Below are 23,293 nucleotides of genomic sequence, written 5' to 3' on the forward strand. Positions count from 1 at the left end.
CCACCTTGACATTAGCTGTGGCAGTATGGACTTTTTGTGATGCTGGTAAAGCTGATGCGTGCTCAATTCAAGTGCTCAAGATACGCTCTTTATCTCCATCTAGTGGCCAAAGAATTGCATCCCTACAATTTTCAAACTATCCACTCCAATAGGTGGCAGTACGTTCAAAGTATTTCTAGGCATCGGAGAAGAGAGGAAATAAAGCATCTTACGTCATAAACTTCAATTTCGCGCGGGGAATGAAGCAAAACAGTTTGACAACTTCGGTGAGTTTCAAAACAATAGCATGATCATGTAACTTGCGGGTTGCATATGAACGAAACGTACATATATATGAATTATAGATATGTCACAACTTATTGTTTTGCTCGCAAAATAATAAAACCAAGCGGTTACCTTGTGTTTGTGCTGGAAAGTCAAATCAAGTTACGTCAACGCTAGCAAAACGTTAACGTTAGCAATGTAGATAATAAATAATTATTCAATGTAGTTATTTAGTCCTCTTACACCACGTAATTGTTTTTTTTTTTACTAACGTTGGATGAGGCATGTAACAGCTGTTCATAATTTTCCATGGCGAGTTTGTAGAATAAACCGTGGTTATTGTTGTCTCCGCTTTGCGACAGGAGCGTCTGAAGAATTATATTTCCTTACGTTATGTCGAAAAGGGAGGCTTTTATAAAATCAGTCTCCATCAGTAAGACTGAGGATTTCTTCTCATTCATCAAACTTCATGTAAGTAGTTGTACAGCACTTCATATTTCAGAAATAATCTGTGTTTAATATATGTGATGTGTGTTAACTGGTTTGATTTAAAACAAACAAACACAAAATATTTTTTAACGCTAGATCTTGAAACACAAGTGTCAAATACATTATTGCTGCTGAAAGCTTTCCCTGGTTTGCGTGTGAGTAGAAAGATGCCTCGGAGCCTTTTGACCTTGGAGAGTTGCTGCAGGAGCTGCAGAAGGCTCAGCGGCAGTCTGTGTGGACAAGTCTGGCCAAACTTCTGCAGGACGCCGTGGTGGCATGCCCCGCAGAGCGCTGGAATGGGACACAGTTGGAGAAGAATGAGCAAGACATGGAAGTAGAAGTGCCCTTGGATTTGGTGAGAAATACATGTTTATAGTAAATGGGAAAGACAGTCGCATATCACTTATCTCAATTAATAGTGCTTTATCCATTTCATTGAACTCTAAAGGCATATCTGTTCAACATGTACTTAGTTCATTAAGCGCTTCTTACAGTATGCGTTACGGTAATGTTTATTTTCATTAGGCTGTTGATGAAATTATTATCATCATTATCATATTATCAATCAATAATATTATTGATTGACATTATTGTTTTTTATATTGCTATTTTCCTTAATTTTCATTGTTTATTTCATTATTGATTGAATTAAAATTGTTGTTTATTATTGCTATTCTCCTTAATATAGTCTTACTGTATCAACAGCTTAAATTGTTCCCTGTTAAATTATTAGTATTATATTTTTATATATAGAGTATTATATTTTTTGTATGTGTATATTGCTTTGGACTAAAGCGTCCATAACCATAACTCGTTATTAATATGCAGTTCATTGAAATGTCTTAGAAATTAGTTTTTTTCTTTTTGCTCAGTCTATTACTCTGCCATTGATTAGTTCTCAGTAGTGCACAATATTACAGTTTCAGGAAATGTATTCTTTGCCCTGGATTACTTGCAGAAGCAGACCATGCAGGTGATTCTGGGTGTAACTGAAGTGGCTGTAGCATCTGTGGAGACCATTGAGGAGGAAGACACTTATACATCTCTGCTGGACTGTGCCAGCATGCTGAATGGTGCGTAGGGCAATATGGGCTTTCTTCTCATTTTGAATCTGACAACATATATTAGTGTCTTCATGCACTAACAATACACTTTTTTTGCTTTCTTTCATAAAGTGACTAAAGATTAGCAGTGTTTGTTTTGTCTGAGCAGGATTTTATTTTTGTCTGAAAGAAAGCATACAATGTTCACAGTGTACCAAGAAGTAATTTCTAAGCTCTGTCTGGTAGGGTGTGCATGATTGTATCGGTATGATGGTGGGATCAACAGATGAGAGTTAAAAATGGTATTATTGGCATCGGTAGATATAAACATTTGTGCAATATTCCTGGCATATAAATTGGCAAGTCTGTAATCGGCACAATCTATTAGATGGGGGCAGCCGTGGCCTACTAGTTAGGGCTTTGGCTTGTACCCGAAGGGTTGCCGGTTCGATCCCCGACCAGTAGGAAAAATGTGGGCGGGGGAAGTGGTTGAGCACTGCTCTCCCATGCCCAAATCCTCGACTGAAGTGCCCTTGAGCAAGGCACCTAACTAGTGATGGGCAAATGAAGCTTTGGTGAACCACTAAACCACAGCAGTGTGAAGCTAGGAACACTAATGAAAAAATCTAATATGGCTGCCACATGTAGATTTTTCAACATAAAAGTCCTTACCCAAACCAATATATGTAACCAAAAATATTGGTTTGCTAAGGACTTTTATGTTTTTATGACTTTAATATTTTTATGTGGCCATCTTTTTGCTTTTCAGCTAGTGTCGCTAGGTTTACACTGCTGTGGTTCAGTGGTTCACCAAAGCTTCATTTGCCCATCACTACACCTAAGCCTTCACTGCTTCCCAGAGCACCGCTGTAGCAGGCAGCTCACTGCTCCGTTACTTTGTGCTTCACCTCACTGTGTGTTCACTGTGTGCTGTTTGTGTTTGTGTTTCACTAATTCACGGATTGGGATAAATGCAGAGACCAAATTTCCCTCAGGGGATCAAAATAGTATTTCTACTTATACTTACTTATACTTATTAGAGAGGAAACATCATACATAGTTATTCAAATAGGATGAGATCTACATTTTGACTTGATAATGTCATGTGTGATTGTGTATTTTAGATCTGCATCATATTGCAATGATTTCCTTATTTTTTCATCAGTGAGTGTCTACATTACTTAAGGTATACATTTACAGTAAATGAGAATGATTCCTGTATCTACAACATCTAGGCCATTGCAATAAGATTAGTAGGTCAATTCGATTACAGGAAAGGCCCTTAAGAAATAAAAAACATGTTTATATATTGGTATCAGCAGTCAGCCAAAACAAGTTTGAAAATGTCAGCAGACCGTTTATCGGCAGAAAATCAGTGTTATGCATCCCTACTGTCTGCTTTAACCTGCCCATGATATCACAACCTTACCATCTGAGTTGATTACTCAGTGGCAACTCTGGGAGAAAAGACTGATACTTTGCCAAATATGCCAGTGTCAGATGCGAAGGTCGTCTGTGTCAGTGTGACCCAGTCTGAAATCAGGGTACAGTTTGGGCTCAGGCTCCTCTCCCTCTCCAGTGCCACTTCATTTCATCCAGAAGTGTGCTGCTGGTCTGATTTGCTCTACTCTGTGATTGCTCCTCAGATCTCCTGGGCTTCCTGCCCCAATCAGAAGCTGCGCTGCAGGAGCGTGTGCTCGGGCTGTTTGAGTGCTGGTGGACCAAAGGCCTGCATGGGAAAGAGGAGCTTGGACTGACCGTCCTCCAGACCTCTCTCAGGAAACGGGTAACTCCCAAACTTTTGGCCTGACACTTCAGTGTTCTACATTAAGACCCGACAGACCCAGGTTCAACATATTACGCATCAGAACTTGTTGGCTGACGGGACTTCAATCTATAGTGTGCTATACCATAAAACCTGATATATGGAGGAAAATGTAAACATAATAAATTATCTGTGTAGAATTTGTTGCTTAGAATGATTGTTATAAATGGTGAGTGACCATTTCATGACCATTTGTGACCATAAAATGTTTTGGGGATCTCCAAGTATCAGGGTGTGTATAACCAAAGTCTGTTAAAAAGTCTCTGGTATAACTTTGAGTCAGCTTTACTGTCTGACATACTGAATGACTGCTGAGGTATATTTAGATTTGATAAATCTTGTCCAAACACACCCCATTTATATGGTCATCTAAGTTCAAGGGCTTAAATAAAGGAATAATGCCTTTTGACATTTGCATATCAGACACACATATAATCAAAAGTTCTTCAACTTTAGATAAAACAGAAAAAATAAAAGTCCGTCAGACCAAAGAACAAAAGTGGCAGGCATATTTTTTTTCTTTCTTTATATTTCTAAAAGCCTTCAAAAGGGTCATGGCGAACTCTGGGGGGTGACGCTGCCCTACAGCCGACGGCCTCTGCTCGCTCGTTAGCTTTGTTAATCATCTCCGCTCGCGCCTCTCTGACAATTATCTCCTGCTCCCTCTCAGGGGGGGGGGGCGCTGAGGTGACGGCCTGGCGAAAAGGCTGCCTCGGCTGTTAGTGCGGAATTAATTCCTCCCGACGCTCAAAAACACACACACACACACACATGCACGCTCCCTCTCTGTCTCTCTCTGTTCTCGTGAGGGGACACTAGGAGGAGTGCTTGCTCCGCTAGTATAACACTGCTAAAGTTGTGGTGGAGTGCTTTAGTGTTTCATGGAAGTAATGGGAATGGATTCCACTTTGTATGAAAAGGCTGCGAGGGTGATTCATATCGCTATTGTGCGACTCTCCATGCACTTTTCCCCCGCTCTTCAAAACTCTCTTTTGAGACTAATGGTATTTCATGATTGTTTATGGACCTTTTGGTATAAAGCAAAGTTGTTTGAAGGGCTACACGACCAATTGCTACGAAGGGAGCCTATTCAGCCCAAGAATACAAGCAGGAACGTACTTGTCTTTTGTCTTTCTCTAGTGCAGTATTCTAATGTAATATTTAAGATCTTTAACATCAATACCATATTGTGTTTTGTCCTCCATGAGTCACAGCTGTTTGTACTATTACAGACAGACAAGTTGCATTATCTATTCAAACTTTGCATGATATTATTACAAACCATGTGCAATACTAGTAATAATAACAATTTTTTTTGGTCAACTCAACTTAACAATTTTATGGTATAAAAAGCATAGGTTCTGAATCAATTACTCTCAAATTCTAACAGATACCAGAGTGTTTATTGTCCCAGTTAACTCTTTGGTTCTGGTTGCTCAGGTGCCTGACATGAAGAGGCTGTGGTTGTTCCACGAGGCGCTGATCAGCGTGCCCTTAGACTCAGAGCTGGGCCTGGAACTCGCCAACCAGCTCCTGCAGTGCTTCCTCAACGCCACCCACATCAAGAGGGACGAGGTGAGGGGCAGACAGTTTATTCAGATGTAGTGAGATCGGTCATCTTGTTTTGGTATTACAGGGGTAGATAACCGTGTGATGGCTATCCCTTTAGCTGCCTGTTTTTCATTGTGTTTCATTGTGAAGAATGACCAGCTGGTCCAGTGTGTGTCTTATCTTGTCTCGTCTGCTTTACTAATTTTGTGTGTCTGTGCCTCACGGACTCAGGGGAAGCGTTTCCTCGTGTTCCTCTTCAGCTGGGACCTGGCCTTCATCCGTCTGATTCACAAGACTGTCAAAAATCAGCTCCAGTTTCTCCGCAAGTGAGTTCACAACCGCTCATCCCCTCCGCTCTCTCACTCTCCTCCCTGGGGGGGGGGGGGGCAGCAGCGGGCGGGCGGTGGCCGGTGGCCGGTGTTTACTTCGCAGCGACCTGCGGGCCCTTTGTAATTGCAGCTTCGGCTCAGCCAGGCTTGAATCATCCGTTTAAGTGGCCCTCTGGCAAGGGCCCTGGCGTGAGCCGCGTGCTGACCTACATGAGCGGGTCGGCGTTTCTGGGCTGCACTGGGCCCAGTCTCACACAATGCCCTCGCCCGCTCCTACCGCTGGGCGATTAGCTCTGGTCAGATGAGTCCCGAAAGTTGCTTTCGTGTCACTCTGTGAAACTTACTTTTACTTGCACTTGCTTTGTGGTGATGAGTCTTTTAAAGGGCTATTTATCATGTTTTATTGACATGGCCGTGCAGGGCTGAAATAGAGCACTTGGCAGAGATCTATTTCCGCGCTTGGAAGAAAGCCTCCGGACCCTTCCTGGAGGAGATCGAGTCCACCTGCATCCAGGACTTCATGCAACATGGCATCCAACTGCACCGCACCTCGCCCGTACTCCCCAAAGTCCGGCAGGTAGGTCAAGCTGCGGTCCTGAACGGCGACTGGCGCTCTCTAGTCTAATACATCCTGTTTTATGCATCAGACCCAATTAATTTGAGGTCTATGAAATAAATTGCAGATAATAAATCTACCAGAAATGCTACATTGAATAGATTGCAGCCTTGGCAGAGTCCCAGTCCCAGTAGAAGCAAATCATGATGTTGATTAGGCTGGAAGTTTTCTTCAGTTGCCAATTATATGCCTTATTACTTTAGATCAATAATACTGTATCAGGTGGAGTGTAGTCTAAAGATTATGGTCTAAAGAGTTGTGATGTGTTTTTATTTATAACCTGACAAGCTATCATTGTCCCCCGCAGATACTGAGCTATTTCCACAAGCAGAAGTTTCGGCAAGGCCTGGATGAGATGCTGTACAGGTTATACCGGCCCATCCTCTGGAGAGCCCTAAAGGTACAATGCAACTCCAACCACTTCTTCCACTGTATTCTGAGAGGGTCTATTTAGCTCTAAGCTCTAAACCCAATAGAGGATTGCCGTGTGTCAATGCTGAAAAATGATGTCCGAGTTAAGTAATGTTACATTGGCTTTTACTGATATTGTTAAATAAGCACTCAACAAATCACTTATACTGGAATCATTTACTGAAAGGTGCACGTACAAGACTAATGTTCGAGGCTAATGATTATCTAATAGTTTGTGGTCAACCCAAGCTCTTGCCCACCTGGTCGGACAGCTCAAGCTCTCTACATATTGAGTCCAGAAACCAAAATCAAACCAACAGGTCCATTCAGCGGCTCTAAACGAAATGCCCATGTAATCCTCGCACCTCGCACAAATTAGACAAACCAGCGCCCCCTAGTATAAGTATGTATCTGTATATATACTCTTTTGATCCCGTGAGGGAAATTTGGTCTCTGCATTTATCCCAATCCATGAATTAGTGAAACACACTGACTCAGCACACAGTGAGGTGAAGCACATACTAATCCCGACGCAGTGAGCTGCCTGCATCAACAGTGGTGCTCGGGGAGCAGTGAGGGGTTAGGTGCCTTGCTCAAGGGCACTTCAGCCGTTTCTACTAGTCTGGGTTCGAACCGGCAACCCTCCGGTTACAAGTCCGACGTGCTAACCAGTAAAAAAAAAACACACAACAATTTGCTTAAGCTAAAATCCTCCTCTTGACTCCCATGGGGCTGGCTCCTAAATGACAGACCCCTTTTGCAATGATGCTTCCAGCCGTCCTATTCATGACTTGTGATTGGCTGTCTGTCTGTATGCAGGGGGCCAATGGCGAGGTGCGAGCCAACGCCACGCTACTCTTCACCGAGGCGTTCCCCCTGAAGGACCCCAGCATGGACGTGGCCGCCACCGACGAAACCCTGCAGCGCCAGCTGGACACTCTGTTTGTGAGTCACACCGCCCCCTCCTGCCTCACCACGCCGACCCATCCAGAAGCTTTAGATTTACAGAGTTGCTGCGCTAGATTTGCATAGAGGCTGTTGCGAAAACAGCTGTTGTGTTCGCTTCAGACTTCCCAAGTTCTGGGCAGAGGATTAACTGTAAAAGGGAGGCAGGTGTTTGGATCCTTTGTGCATGTTTTTTTCTTCTTTATGATGCTAGCCTACTGATGCTTTGGGAGCCCTTTGAGTGAACCCATCTGTTCTGTGTTTTTAGGGTAAATACCCTGTATTGCACTGATTTATCTACTCATTTATGCACATCTGTGTTTAAAACAAACTGTGTGTGTGTGTGCGGTGTGTCTGGTGTGTATGTGTGTGGTGTGGTGTGTGTGTGTGGTGTGTGTGTGTGTGTGTGTGTGGTGTGTGTGTGTGGTGTGTGTGTCTGGTGTGTATGTGTGTGTGTGTGGTGTGTGTGTGTGTCTGGTGTGTATGTGTGTGTGTGTGTGTGTGTGTGTGTGGTGTGTGTTAGTCCCTGCTGGACGATCAGCAGCCGCTGGTGCGCTCCACGGCAGTGCTGGGCACCTGCACGGTGCTCTCTAAGTGCTGGGAGTTCATCCCCTCCGACATCATCGGTGACCTACTGAAGAAGCTGGTCCAGCAGCTGGCCTACGACGCAAGCTCCCCCGACGTCCGATGTGCCGTCTTCATGGTACTGCCCTTCACACTCGCGCCCTCAATCAGTCTCCTGCTGACCCTTGTGACACACACACACACACACACACACACACACACACACACACACACACACGCCTCCTGGCCCTCTTCACACCCCCTGTCTCCAGGCACAGTTTTGCACATCCACTCTTATGCACTGTGCCTCCTGAGTTTCATGTTGCAACATTTGTGCTACTGACTGACACTGTAACTCACTCACACAAGCTGATAAAACCCACTCATGATTCCCAATCATGCCCTCTCCCATTCACACCCCAGTGCTTTTGCTTGAACATTCATCATCATAAAACGTTACAGCACTGTGTGACCGTAAGGCAGAACGAACGCCTGATTGGTGCTTCTGCCTCCAAAACCCGCAGAGATTTACTTTGTTATTCATCAACATTTTTTGTGGGCCGACATCTGAAGGCTACAAATGAAAGACTGTCTTGTGTTATTTATAAAAGGGCTGCACAGGCTGACCGTTTGTTTCTGTCTCAGTTCAATTAATGAATCACCTGCAGACATGAGTAAACCTACACACTTGCAACGGTCTCTCCGTTTGATGCGACCCTGACCCAATAATGAAGTAGTCATTTGTCATTACATACAGAACGAGAGAAATTGGTCGCAAACTAAAAAAAAAGGGTAGATAATTAAAAACAAGTGAAAGTATTTAAAGTAGAGATGTTTTTTTGGTCTTTTGGCATCTTCAGCATGAACTGAAATCACAGGTGGTAACTAGGCACTTGGAGGCCTAATTAGCCAAAGACAAAAATATCCAAACCTGTGAAAAAATGACATTCATTTTCATCAAACAGTTTGCATATTTGCTGACAATTTTGTGTTTAAAAATAGGCAGTAGTGGATGTTTTCTGGTTGTTGTTTTGTTGTGCTACATGCACAAAGACTACATTCACAAATCACCATAACTCTTATTGCACCATTGGTTTCTGTACAAGCACACACCATCAATGAATGAGGGAATATTTGGGAGCATCAAAGCTGGCAGGATTGAATTTCCTCAATCTGTCCAGGATATATGAGCTTTTGAAAAGGTTCCATTGTGTTTTTTTCGACCCGTAGTGCATGTCCATCATCCTGGACAACAACCTGACCCACGCTGTGCTGGAAAACCTGCTGCCCCTGCTGAGGACCAGCCTGCACGACACCTCTGAGAAGGTGCGCGTGGCCTTTGTGGAGATGCTCATCAAGATCAAGGCCGTCCGAGCCACCAAGGTAGGAGGCCGGCCGTGTCCGTGTGCCTGTTGGCTGCTCTGTGCAATTTGTCCAAACTGCTAAGCTATCGGAATCCTAATCCAGTTGGTGTCAGGGCCATCATGGTACTCTTTATATAGTATTTATTTAGGTTTGGTTTTAGGTTGGTTTTCCCCAAACTCAAATAGTCAATTAGATAAACATTTGTGTGTGTGTGTGTGTGTGTGTGTGTGTGTGTTTGTGTGCATGTGTGTGTGTGTGTGTGTGTGTGTGTGTGTGTGTGTGTGTGTGTACGTACGTGTGTGTGTCCTGCAGTTCTGGAAGGTGTGCTCCATGGAGCATCTGCTGGCCCGTCTGGAGCGGGACTCTCCCTCCGTCTCCAAGCGCATCGTCAACCTCCTCTTCAGCTCCTTCCTCCCGGTCAACCAGTCCGAGATGGTCTGGTGCGAGCGCTGCGTCACGCTCATCCAGATGAACCCTAAAGCAGCCCGCAAGTTCTACCTGTACGCTCACCTGTACACTGCCCCCAACAACTTAGGTGAGACGCTACACCTACTACACCTGTGCACCTGTTCTGTGAGGTGTTTCATGCTAGGGTTGGTATCAGTGAATTTGCACACCTCCAAATCAAGTGCAGATGAGATTCTGTAGCTGTGTGTTGTCATACCAGTGACACAGTAATGAATGTCAAATACTTCAATTCTTTCTGCAATTTGCAGGGAGGCCATACATCTGTCAAGACATATTTGTAAACGATATAGTAGCCCATATTATTTTACGAATTCACACTGGCCATGGAAGTGATCCTTTTTGTTCTCTTTGTCCAGGCAAATTAATGCTCGTCATCCGTAAGTGCCTTAACTCGTGCATTCAGAAGGCCCGAGATCAAGAGGCTGATGACACAACTTCTGCCAACAAGGAAAACCATTCTGTAAGTGCCATCACGCAATGAGCTCGGGTTCATTATACTTTCTGAAAAAAAATGTGATGATTGCCTTTAAAGCAGTGCATGACCCCACTGTGCAAGACCCCCCTCGAAGGAATGAGATTGAGAATAAGATGCCCCTTTAAAATGAGCATAATGTATTTGCTTAATGCAGAGACGGTCTCATTTTAATTTTTTATTGGATATAGTGAAGGGAAGAAGAACCAAATGAGTTCATTACATTTGAAAAGTACATTATGCATGAGCTTTTTGATGTCTTTCTGCTCATTCTTTGAAATGGCTGTTTTTTTTCCGTGTAAAAACGTTCAGGCGTAGCTTTATGGCGTAGAAATCTCTATTATGTAGGTGTCAGGAGTTCTAACAGCCTTCTGTAAAAGTTCTATCAGCCATTTCTTTTATCATTATTATACTTTTAATTGATGTTTCAGTGGTTTTGAGTATTGCATTGTCTTAGAGCTGTGTAGCTCATTTGTTGCCTAACTAATTGCATTTGTTGTTTATATTATTGGACAGCATTACTTAGCTGCTGTAAGGCACGATGACAGTTCCAGCTAACTTCATCTCTCCTTTTAAGGCTTTTCCATGCTGTCGTGCTCTTGTAAGCATGTGAAATAAATGTCAGGCTGATGCGTGTCTCTTTGGAAGTGTCATGATTTTAATTGTATTATTGGTAGACAAGTTTAACTGCTGATAACAAAGCTAAGGATAGTCTGGGAGACTTTCTGTCTTAGAATCTGTTTTAATCGAAACCCCAAGACAATGTTCTATAGAACTGCAGTACTGTTGCAGTCTGCATGCACCCTTTGCCAAATAAATGTCCACTACTTGAGTCATTGTAACTGGCCGTGTGTCTGTGTGTCTGTGTGTGTGTGTGTGCGTGTGTTCTTTGTCAGGAGCTGGACGAGGTGCTGTCGGTCAGAGACATGGACACCATGGCCCGGCTGCTGGAGGTAGTGGTCATCCTGTGGAGGAGCATCCAGAAGTCGCTGCAGCGCAACAAGGAAGTCATGAACTACCTGGTGGCCAAGTTTGCCACGGTGCTGCCCGAGTACATGCGTTTCTTCCAGGTGAGGAATTGGAGCAGAGCTGTGGCATCAGCAGTTTCAAATTCCAAAAAGCACATTTTTTAAGTTTTGCCATCAATGATGTAGTGGCCTTTGATGGGCGATTACTCCATCATAGGATTGAATCCACTCATTCCCATAATCACAACAGTCATTAGTGCGTCTGCATCCCTCAGAAGTATTGCGTCTCCAAGGAAGGCTAATCATGGAATGGATCAGCCTGTGCCAATTCCTAATGCACGGCTGTGTGTGGGGATGGAGTGTTATTCCATCTGACCCCTTTGAAATTGAACAAATTGGAGAATGAAAATAATCAATGTAGTAATTTGTTGCTTAACAGGAGTGTGTGTGTGTGTGCGTGTTGGCGCGTGTGTGCGCGTGTGTCGCGTGTGTAATCGCGGCGTCGCGTCGCGTCGCGTCGTGTGTGCGTGTGTGTATGCGTGGTATTGTGCGTAAAGCGTGTCGCAGCGCGTGTGTGCGTGTCGCGTGTGCGTGTGTGTGGCGATGTGTGCGTGTGTGTGTGCGTCGCGTCTTGGCGTGTGTGTGTGTGTGTGCGTGTGTGTGTGTGTGTGTGTACGTGTGTACAGGATGACCATGCCTGCACTGTAGCACTGCTGTGCATGGCCTCTCTGCTGCCCGCAGCCTCTGTGCCCTCATTCAGGTCAGTGCCTCATTACACCTTTGTGTGTCTCCCTCCCTCTGACCTCTCTCTCTCTCTCTCTCTCTCTCTCTCTCTCTCTCTCTCCACTGTGCTCTCTCTTTCTGTCTCTCACTTCCTCTTCCTGGTTCTTTCTCTCATTCTCTGTCTTTCTTTCTTTTTTCTTTCTCCCTCGTTCTTTTAGTTTTCTGCCTTCATGGAATATATTTTGGTTGATTAGTTCTTTGAGAGACATTTTTCAGCCCATGTATAACTTCAGCCCCGTCCCCCTCTCTCTCTCTCTCTCTCTTTCTCTCTCCCTCCCCCTGCAGCTGTGGGGTGCTGCCCCGCCTGCGGAAGCTTGAGGTGGGGGCTTCTGTCTCCAACTACAGTCAGATCCTGGACTGCCTGTGCAGCTGGGGACAGGCCTCGCACATCCTGGAGCTCATCAGCGACTGGCTCACCGAGGCCCTGGCCAATACCTCTGTATGTTTAGTGTGTGTGTGTGTGTGTGTGTGTTTTATCATTTGGAGGTAGCTATTCAGACAGACAAGACTGTCCTCTACAACACTAATTGGTGTTTGTTTAGTTGCACGTCCAAATTGCTAGCCAGAAGAACGCTTTGATTGATAATTGCAGTGTTCACAAATTTTACAACAAGAAAGTGGTGCAAGTTTTAGAGCGTAGCGGTTGGATTTAGGTAAACATTTAAAACAGTGAAGATGCTTTTATCCGATCAGAAGATACAGTGCTCCCACTCTCTCCATCTTCTGGTTAATTATGTCTCAACACCTCATCGTTGCTTTTGTTCTCTTCCTGTACCGTTACACCCTGCAGGCCAATGACGGTTCTGCACGTCGCGTGCGCATCCAGGAAACCATGGAGGCCAAGCCTGACCTGGGGCTAGATTTCTTGGACTACATGCTCACCAATCCCCCCACCCGGGACGCTGTGGTCAATGTGGCCCTGGGCAAGCTCAGGCAGCTACTGAAAGCTCTCGGCTCATACAAGGTACGGGTATCCTTTGCAGAGTGTCGTCTCAGTAGGACCAGTCAAGCTTAGACGGGTCCTATTTGGTGCAATTGGAGATGATTGATGCTAATTATATATTAGCTTTCACTTTGTTGTCATTCTACTCTGTCCTGTCATGAAGATTAATATTCATGTGTGTGTGTGTGTGTGTGTGTGTTTCGTGCGCAGTCTGAGCTGTATGCGTGTGTGAGTGCATTTGAGCCTCCAGCTCGTGCAAGGACCACAGAGACCGCCATGAAAGCATTCAGCTTGCACAGCCGACTCTTGGTCCACCTCCAGAGCAAGGTGAGTCCTGCTATCATCTCTCTTGTGCTCTCCCCCCCCCCCCTTCCCCTCCTACCCCAGTCTATGCGTGTAGGAGTGACCGGTCATGACCTCTAGGAGTGCAGGAGCGCGTCTTTGTGTCTCTGTGGCGTGCTGCTCTTACTCTCTCTGTCTTTTCTCTCTCTCTCTCTCTCTCTCTGCCTCTCTCTCTCTCTCTCTGCCTCTCTCTGCCTCTCTCTCTCTCTCTCTGTCTCTTTCTCTCTCTCTCTCTCTCTCTCTCTCTCTCTCTCTCTCTCTCTCTCTCTCTCTCTCTCTTTATCTGTGGGTGGCTTGTGCCTGGACTCAGTTCCCAGAAGACAGAGACTTCCTGCAGGACATGGAGCTGTCGGCCACCTGGGTGACAGAGAGAATCCTGCCCTTCCTAGTCGCCCCCACCGAGGACGTGATCTCAATGCAGCAGGTCAAGTTGGCCCAGAGGGTAATGGAGGTAATAACGTGTGTGTGTGTGTGTGTGTGTGAGTGAGTGCGAGTGAGAGAGAGAACAAAGACACGTTTATGTTATTGGACAATATGAAAGGGCATGTTTGTTGACATTTTAAATCCTTTCATATTGCCCCTTCCATTCTGAGCTGGAGAGGGAGTTGGACCACAGAGGGATTAAACTCACTGTCCTAGTCATTTGTTCATTAATGGAGATTCCTGCACTCAGTTCACCTCAGACATTACCTCACACACACACACACACACACACACACACACACACACACCCCCCCCCATGGACGCAGAATGACATTCATTTGTACAAATGAGCTAGCTCACCTTTGGCCACGGCGGCTGCTGCTGCTGGCGGTGGTGGGAGAGCGTACTGGGTGTTAAAATACGAGCTGCCATTCATCTCCCTGCCAGGCGCCGTGCCCTCGCCGCTGTGGGGGAGTAGACGTGAGTCTTACACACAGCACCGTGCTGCGCCGCTGACAAATGACCCCCACTCAGCCAGCACTGTGCTCCAAGCTCAATTATACAACAGAATGCTGCATGATATATTATTTTGTTTAGGCTCTTTCTCTCTCCCTCCCCTCTCCTTTTCTCTAAACTCGTCTGTACATCATCCCTCTGTTTACGCCTTTCTTGGATCCATTTTTATTTCTTTTCTCCCTGAACTAATAATTTCAGGCTTTTCTTTTATACTGCAACCAAAAAAATGTGTTGTTGGTAGGCAGTGAATACAGAATAGCTGTGTTGCTGTGTCCTTGCTGTTGAGCCTAACATGATCTGTGAATCTCACTCTGTAAATATGAATGAATCTCATGTTTGATTTTCTGGACAGTGCTGCCTGATTATGTCAAGGGACATCATTATTGTTGGAGTAGGGGACATGGAGTTCAGTGGTCAAGTCCTGGACCTGCTTTCCGTTGTTCTGTTATCAGGTAAACACACTCACACACACACACACACACACACACTCTCACACACACACACACACACACACACACATTCATACAACCAGCCATATTCACCTCTGGTGGTATCTGATATACACGTGTGTTGCATATTTGCTATGGCCACAACAGAAAAGAGTATTTTATGTATCTAAGGCAGGGGTCAGCAACCCGCGGTCCGCATGCGGCCCTTTAGCCACTCTCTGTTGGCTCCCTGGCTTTGTTTAAAAATATAAATTAATAAAATATTTTTTACAATTTCTTAAAAATGAATATTAGAATAATAAAATATTCGTACAATAGTGTTAAGCTTTAATATATTCTTACGTTATAAACTTGTGGAAATATGTAGCCTGTATCCTACGCCGTGTAAAAACATGTTTATTTGAACGCCTCATAGGCTATGTCACATCCTTGCGTCCCTTTAACTCTGCTGTGGCTGTTGTCAAACTCCCTAAAAAGTCGTGGAGTAGGCTAACAGATCAATTGAATAATCAGTTATGCCTATATTTGCCTTCACCACAACTGGAACTGAATTATCGGCAGGATGTCTGATCTGCATCAAGAGGACACGAAACATGTAATGTTGAAGACATCTCGAAAGTAGATCATTCTGAGAGCGCAGATATCCATGCAAACCAAATAGCCTACCAGGCCATGCAACATTGTGGAAGTTAAAGTTACCCAGGCCGGGCAGCATTGTGGAAGTTAAAGTTGCCCAGGCCGGGCAACATTGTGGAAGTTAAAGTTCCCCAGGCCGGGCAACATTGTGGAAGTTAAAGTTCCCCAGGCCGGGCAACATTGTGGAAGTTGAAGTTGCCCAGGCCATGCAACATTGTGGAAGTTGAAGTTGCCCAGGCCGGGCAACATTGTGGAAGTTGAAGTTGCCCAGGCCGGGCAACATTGTGGAAGTTGAAGTTGCCCAGGCCGGGCAGCCCGACGGTTCAGCAATTTTCCCTCATTCCTCCAGCTTTCTTGAAAATCGGGCTTGTAGTTTTGTGTGATCCTTGGGGAAACAATGAAATCGCTATGGAACATTGCATTTGGACACTGAGCAAAAATGTCAAGGCATGCTTAGCCTACATACATAGCCAGCAGCAATATCTGTATAATAATTTTATTCTTATGATTATTATTACGAATACTACTATTATAATGTGGAGCAACAGTTTGATCAAGGCAAAAGTGAAATGGGAATGAGAACCGTTTAGAATCAACTTAAAGACGCAGCAGTCTATTTTGGACCACTAGGGGCAATTCCACAGAAAATTGACTTTTTGTCACATCCATAACGCCAGTGACATGCCTTGCCATTTGAATGATGTGAATGATGACATTCATTTTTTGTGCATTTTTTTTCTCATTTACATTCATCAGCCAAAAATAGCAAATGCTCAAATTTCATGTAATCATTCACATCATACCATACCATCACATTTTATTGGCGTTATGGATGTGACAAAAAGTCAATTTTCCGTGGAATTGCCCCTACCCTAAAATATGTTCTGGCCTATCAAAAAAAAAAAACACTGAAAATAGGCTGAAAACTGCTTGTATATGAAGGGCAAAATATTGTTGCAGCCCCCAGAAAGTTATTTTTTATTTTTTTTTATGTTTAGTCAAAAAATGGCTCTTTTGAAAGTAAAGGTTGCCGACCCTTGACCTAAGAGATACGGCCACAACAGCAATGATGTGAAGGCTTTGATTCCCACCAGCCCAGAGGATTTAAACAGTGCATTTGTGCATATTGCTTAGTGTTACCCTCATTCTAGGGGGGCTATGCCTAGGACTAGGCTCCATGCCTAGTCTCCAGGTGGCACAGTGGGGGCTATGTGTGTGAACTGCCTTGAGTTAATGCAGTGGAAATCTAATGTTGAGTCATCCACTCTGATTACCATTTTTACACCGGCGAAGCGTGTCTGAGCATCTTAGTTTTAACTTCTCCTGCCTTTTCTGTGTCAGAGTAGAGTGATGGTTATTGTTTTTATAGATACATTTCCATGGAGACAATAGTTTTTTTATTTTTGTTTTTGCTTTTTGTAAGTAGCAACAAACAAGTTGCAGGTGCTTTGTTTGTTAGTGTGAATGTCTTTGTATCTTCCCACTTGCTTCCTGTTTATATGCTCCGCACAAGTAAACAAGATAATTATTGAAATGAATCACCTTTCCAACAAGAAAGGTAGTGTGGGATGCATTGAATTGTTTTATCCAAATTGTTGTTTGTAGTAGAGGGTTTTAAAAAACCTTTGAAATTCAGTAATTGCACTGCCTTTTGTCTGAATCCCAGACACAGGCTTAATTGATGTTTCAGCATAACTGTGAAATTGAGTTTTCATTATGGTCTGAATGATGGAGTACATTTTAAATGTAGGAGTGAGTGATTCACATTTGGTGAGTATTTGCATGTGTCAATGTGAGTGGCTTTAAAAGCTGGTTTTGTTCACTACTGGGTTCTGACAGTTTACCTAAAGGTCCTATATGTCCCATTTTCTGTTTGCAGAGAGAGGCTACCTGTGCATCCCAGTTATTCTGTCTGTACTGTCCAGCTTGGCTAAGGACTGCATGTCCCAGAGTGCACCGGGGCAGGAGCAGCAGATGTCTGTTCTCATTGGTGTGCTAACCAACATCTTCCATAAGATCCTAGAGGTGATTGCACTGAAGCTGCGGAAAGACCAGGAGGAGGGAGCGCAGGTAAGACGTCGCCATGGAAATGCATTCACCATCTAATTCCATACCAGTGGAAGTTCCTAAAGAAAAATGTCCATGATCCAGCACTGAATACACACTGCCAAATAAATGGATTATAATTGTACTATGCCCACAGAGGACATGCATTCTCTGATTGCAAATAAACAGCCAAATAGCCGGCTGGCTAATACTGGCACATTTACAGAATACTGATCAAATCCCTGTGCACTGGCTGTTTTTGGATCCCGGGTGCTGCTGATGCACAGGCATATCAAACTTTAAAAAATAGAGACAATCACCGCACACTGGTCCAGTATTAGGAATTGTTTATTAGGAGCTAATATAAACAATTCCAAATACTGGGCCAGTTGGTGTTGATTAATGTGTGTTGTCCTTTTATAAATAAATAAATAAAATGCAAATACTAAAAGACTGTTCAGACCAACCCCAATACAAGGTATTTTGTTAACATATATTCATAAACAAGGTATGCAGCTCATCTGCATATAGATTTCTCAGGGAGTATGTTTTGTTCCAGCATCATCCTGGTGAGATTGAAGTCAAACTCTACTCAAGTCAGTGAGGCAAACTTGGTAGCTGATGCACTCAGGCCTGTATCCAAAGTGCTGTTTGCGTGTTGTGGTTCGCAGGTGTGCGTCACCTCCAGGAGCGCTCTAATGGACTTCCTGACCGTGGCACAGGAGCTGGCATCAGTGCGCCCCGAGGGCCATGATGGGGTCTTCTCCTCACTCTTTGCCGCCATCATCGTTGAGATCAGCCATGCCTTGCACAAGGTGCCCATCACACACACATGCATTATTGTTATTTTGTTCTCTTGTCATCCGCAGTATTTTTCTCTTTCTTTCTTTCTTTCTTTCTTTCTTTTTCTTTCTTTCTTTCTTTTCTTTCTTTCTTTCTTTCTTTCTTTCTTTCTTTCTTTCTTTCTTTCTTTCTTTCTTTCTTTCTTTCTTTCTTTCTTTCTTTCTTTCTTTCTTTCTTTCTTTCTTTCTTTCTTTCTTTCTCTCTCAGAGCGCATGTGCGAGTGAGTGCGTGGTGAGTGTGAGCGTGAATGGTTGCCGTCTGTGGCTCTCTACGATTTCTATCTTTTGTGTGTCTTTATACGTGTTTTAGTGGTGGGTTTTTGTTGCTTATTAGTTGATAAAACATTACTGATCAATTGGTTGCTCTAAATTTATCGGAGCCCGCACGCAGCTTCTCAGTTGGTTGTGGCGGTGTCTCCAAGAACATTACAATGGAGTTTGAGAACTTAACACGGCGTCATGGAGTCAAGGTAGTTTCTGACGCCAGTGTTAAGTTCTCAAACTCCATTGTAATGTTCTTTCGAAGTTTGCAGTTTGGCTATTGGGGAAATAGTGGGGTACGACGAGATTAAGTCGGCCTCTCGAATGAATAATGGAATTGTTCTCTTTTTGAGTACTGTGGAAAAAGCAAACCAAATTGTTCGTCATGGTGTTGTGCTTGGTGGCGAGCTCGTCCCTGTGCACCCCCTTAGTTTGCCGTCGAAGAAAATACTGATTACTCCTGAGTCGTGAGCTTTCACGCTATGGAAAATTGGTTTCCCCGATCAGGCAAATATCCCTTGGGTGTAAATCACCGCTGCTTAAGCACGTTGTCTCTTTCAGAAGACATGTGTACATGGTTCTAGACAAACGTGATACACTTGATTTGACTTTTAAATTTAGAATTGATGGCTGTGTCTATGCAGTTTTTGTAACGTCGAATACAGTCATGAGGTGTTTCGGTTGCGGTAGGATAGGTCATCGCATTGGCGTACTGTATGTCCCCATATGGCTGAGCATAACGAGGAGGGTGTTGGTGAGCAGGTGCCTGCTACAAGCGGTGTCGAGGCGGGTGCTTCCGTGGAGGTGGCATCTGGCGTAGATGAGTCTGAGGGAACCGGGTCTGTGGCAGAGGAGTCTGCTGCGGCCGGAACCCAAAGGGCTTGGCCTGAGGTGGAGGAGTCTGCCTCAGCCGGGCTTGAACGGACCAGGTCTGTGGCGGTGGTATCTGCCGCGGAGCCTCTGGTAACTGAGCCTGAACAGGTGGGAGCGTTTGCGGTCGAGTCCGCTTCAGCTGACACCAGTTTGGGTGTAACGATGGAGTCGGCTGTGTCTGACGCGGCGGATCCACCGGGAAATGTTGCCGTGCCTGAAAGTGAGCTTGGGGGGTCACCCGCGGTTGCGAGTGGGCCCACTACACCTTCCCTTGCTGGGCTTGCTTCAGGCCACACGGGACAGTCTAATGTGAGTGGTGAGATGGAAGTTGAAACACATGTATTTAAAGGTGCCATGTGTAATGTCCGCCAAAAAATCAATTCATACTCCACATTCCATAAAAGATGGGGGCAGTATACCTCCAGAAAGTGAATTGGTCTACCCTAAAGTAACAACCGACAAACGTGTATTGCAGTTTGGCTGGCGGTTATGTTGCCCGCAGATACCGCCTCCCATGGCTAAACTGGTATTATGATACCTGTCGGGCTGTGGCTAGTAATTTAGCATGCTAATTCAGGTTGATATCTCTGCAGCACTATACCTTGTAATTTTTTTAATGACATCATCGCCCTTATTTCTTCTCATTCTTTTGATGCGTGTAGCTCATTTTTTGGATATTTTTACCTCAATTCTTACACATGGCACCTTTTAAAGTGCCTAAAAGGAAGAGTAGTCTGGACGGTTGTCAGAAAGATGTAAAGAAACATGTAACACGGGAGTCAATCGAATTGCAGTGGTACAGAAAGCGATGGTTACTCCACTGATTCGAGCAGTGGTTCATACTCTTTTAACGAGAGCATGATTATAATTTATAGTGCTGAAGAAATCAGTAAGTTCTTGGCTGAAACTAAGGGGAAAAGGGGGGTTCAAATCCAGAATTATTTTAATGATGCCGCACAGTTTGTGAACGATGCTTGCTATCTTATGAGGGAAGAGGCTTTTGAAAAAAATCAAAATCTCTCTCTCTCTCTCTCTCTCTCTCTCTCTCTATCTATTTCTTTCTCTCTCTGCTCTCCTGTCTGTCAGTTAAGAATATTTTACGTCGTTGTTCTGCTCAGAGCAGCACAGAAGCAACAATTTTATTAAGCGATTTGGAAAAGGTGCCACCACAAAAAGTTTTGGATTTTTTTAAATCATGTAGATTTAAAGAATCATATTTAAATTTAAATTTGTGATTACTACTACTCTTCTCTTTCCGTCCCTCTCTCTCTCCCTCTCTCTCTCTCCCTCCCTCTCTCCCTCTCTCCCAAGTGTAGTTTGTTTATTTTGTCTGGTTAATCCGCGACACCCTGCCATTTAATCACAGGCTAAGCTGTTTATTGGGTGTTAAACCCTTGTAAATGCCGTCTGCTGCCACATCCAGCTGCTGGCTGTGTGAGTTCACCTGTCTCCCCCCGTCCTGTCCCCAGGTGTCCCACACTGAGCAGCTGTCCACTCCTGAGACTGCCGAGGATCTGCCCCCTCTGTCCAGCCACATCCTGGGCATCCTCCTCAAATGCCCTCCAGCTGTGACCAGGTAGAGCTCTCCTCTTCCATCTCCACACCTGTGCTCTCTCTATCTCTCTCTCTTTCTCTCTTTCTCTCTCTCTCTTTCTTCCTCTCTCTTTCTCTCTGTCTCTCTCTCTCTCTCTTTCTCTCGCTCTCTTTCTTCCTCTCTCTCTTTCTTCCTCTCTCTTTCTTCCTCTCTCTTTCTCTCTCTCTCTCTATCTCTTTCTTCCTCTCTCTCTCCTTTCCCTTTCCTTCTGTTTTTTCTCATCCCTCCATCTTCCTCCATCTCCTCTCATTCACTCTTGTCCTCCCTCTCTTCTCCTTTATTTTCTTCTACTCCTGTTCTCATCTTTTATTCTCCCTCCCTCCCTCCATTCCTTCTCTGCTGTCTCTGTCTATCTTCCTTCTTTTTTTCATGCTTGTTCTTCCTTCCTGCCACTGTTTGGATCCCTGTCCTTATTGGCAGCTGACCACCTCTTCCTCTCTAACTCTCCCACCTCACCCTGCCCTCAGGTCACTCTTCGCCATGACTCAGCAGTCTCTGGACGCAGACGAGATTGACAGCCTGGCGGGACTGGTGGCCGTCACAAACCTTCTTGCTGTTGTCAAACAAAGTCAGTGTTCCTTGGGCTCTTTGGTTAAAAATGGATAAATGAAAAAAAATCAAATGCTGAACCAAACCTCCATATTTGACCTAACCATAGCTCACCAGACCAGTTTAAGGCTGTTTTAAATCTCTCTCTCTCTCTCTCTCTCTCTCTCTCTCTCTCTCTCTCTCTCTCTCTCCCCCCCTGTCTCTCTCTCTCTCTCTCTCTCTCTGTCTCTCTCGCTCTGTCTGGGTCTGTCCCTCTGCAGCCGGGCAGTTTAGGTCAGAACTGAAGAGCATTGCTCTGTCTGTCCAGAGGCAAATGGAGAGGCACTGTGCAGGAATTGGTGAAAGTGACGAGGAAATCCAGAAGTAAGAAACTCACACAAACAGAAACACACATACAAAATTGTTTTGGGAAAGTGCAATATTGTGTATCTGTTATATTTTGAAATGGAACTTGTCCAGTAGCAATATTATTCATGGGAGTGTGTGTTTTTTTTTTTTTTTTTCTTTAGCCACATATATTTGTTTTATGAGCACCTTTCATCTCAAACCCTACACATTGAGTTTATTACCTTCCGAGCATGGAGACTAATAACAGCAGTGTATTAATATGACATCATCTTATAAAATATCCTTTTGAAGTGTGGATGGAATAACTTTTGAAGAAGGGCTGCCTTAGCCCAATTAGGTGTGACTGGCTAATCGTATCTCAGTGTCCTCCAGTCAAAGCGCACATTAATTGGGATGGACTGGATTAGACAGGAGTACTAGATATTAGCTACTCTGTTCATTTTGTTCTAACTTGAGCATGAAACATGACCCCCCCCCCCCCCCCCCCCCCCCCCCCCCCCTCCACATTTCTTGTCTCTCTTGCAGAATGTTATACGGCTCCTCAATCAAAACAGTGAATGATATTCTAATGCCTTGAGGGGAACGGCGGCTACCAGGATGCCTTAATGAGACCTATGTCCATTTTGTTTTCTTGCATTACGTATGTCAGGAATTAACCTATTTATGCTGTCCTCCTTTACCGTCATATATGCTTGTGTTGATGATTTCTCCATGTGAAAGTTGTGTTTAAAAAAAAAAACTCATAAATGTATACTTTTAACACCTCTTACATTTGTCTTTACCAAACATTTTTGTCTGTGTTTTTGTCATTAAAAGGAAACAATTTTATAGAAATATTGTGCGCTCTTTCCTTTTGATCCTTAAACTTCCTAAAGGCACAAAATGAATGACGACATCCACATGCAAGAGTAATCCGGAGCACCAGAGCTCCTTTTCTGAGGACAAAGCATTGTTTTTTTTTTGTTTTTTGGTGTCCTTTTTCTTTTGTTTCAAATTTAAGTTAGTTTCAAAGCAAAGATTAAATACACCAGTGTGGCACAACTGTGTTTGGTGTTTGTGAAGTAGTGTTTTCGACTGGATAGTGAATGGTCATCTCTCCTGCAATCTGGTCACTGACTCTACAGGAATTCTTAGTCATTGTATTATACATTGTTACTGTAGGTACCTTCCTTAGCAACAGAATGTGATAGAAAATTGAGTGAGTTGACGTAGATCCTCGTCCTTGACGTCAGTAGCCTATTTAATCTATTGAGAGGTTTTTATTGGTATGTCAAGCACTGTCCATGCATCATAAGATGTAAAAAAGGACTTTGCTCTGTCGTTGGCACGCTTGAAGGTGGCACAAAGTGAAGTTTCTATGCTTGCGTCATGCATTTTG

The 23,293-nt window shown here is 44.2% G+C and overlaps 1 protein-coding gene across 1 annotated transcript; it reads left to right on the forward strand.

The window, feature by feature from the left end:
* Positions 1–215: 215 nt before the first annotated feature.
* Positions 216–22,749, forward strand: ncapg2 (non-SMC condensin II complex, subunit G2). The gene is made up of 27 exons (XM_048266332.1): positions 216–266; positions 627–735; positions 917–1,108; positions 1,712–1,826; positions 3,443–3,582; positions 5,062–5,196; positions 5,404–5,498; positions 5,922–6,078; positions 6,425–6,517; positions 7,348–7,473; positions 7,997–8,176; positions 9,268–9,420; positions 9,715–9,937; positions 10,227–10,330; positions 11,239–11,412; positions 11,997–12,070; positions 12,379–12,532; positions 12,884–13,057; positions 13,247–13,363; positions 13,689–13,829; positions 14,670–14,769; positions 17,282–17,472; positions 18,120–18,263; positions 20,894–21,000; positions 21,486–21,586; positions 21,828–21,930; positions 22,441–22,749. Exons 2-27 carry the CDS (start codon positions 658–660, stop codon positions 22,490–22,492), a joined length of 3,423 nt encoding a protein of 1,140 aa, XP_048122289.1. The 5' UTR covers positions 216–266; positions 627–657; the 3' UTR covers positions 22,493–22,749.
* Positions 22,750–23,293: the final 544 nt, after the last annotated feature.

This window comes from Alosa alosa, chromosome 16 (genome assembly GCF_017589495.1).
Source record: "Alosa alosa isolate M-15738 ecotype Scorff River chromosome 16, AALO_Geno_1.1, whole genome shotgun sequence".
NCBI lineage: Eukaryota > Metazoa > Chordata > Actinopteri > Clupeiformes > Clupeidae > Alosa > Alosa alosa.

Bases quoted from the DNA above. Each gene is read 5' to 3' on its own strand.
- ncapg2 (XM_048266332.1), top strand. From the start codon at position 658: ATGTCGAAAAGGGAGGCTTTTATAAAATCAGTCTCCATCAGTAAGACT. The intron at 1,827-3,442 runs GTGCGTAGGGCA...ATTGCTCCTCAG, and splicing joins CTGTGCCAGCATGCTGAATG to ATCTCCTGGGCTTCCTGCCC. The intron at 21,001-21,485 runs GTAGAGCTCTCC...CCCTGCCCTCAG, and splicing joins TGCCCTCCAGCTGTGACCAG to GTCACTCTTCGCCATGACTC.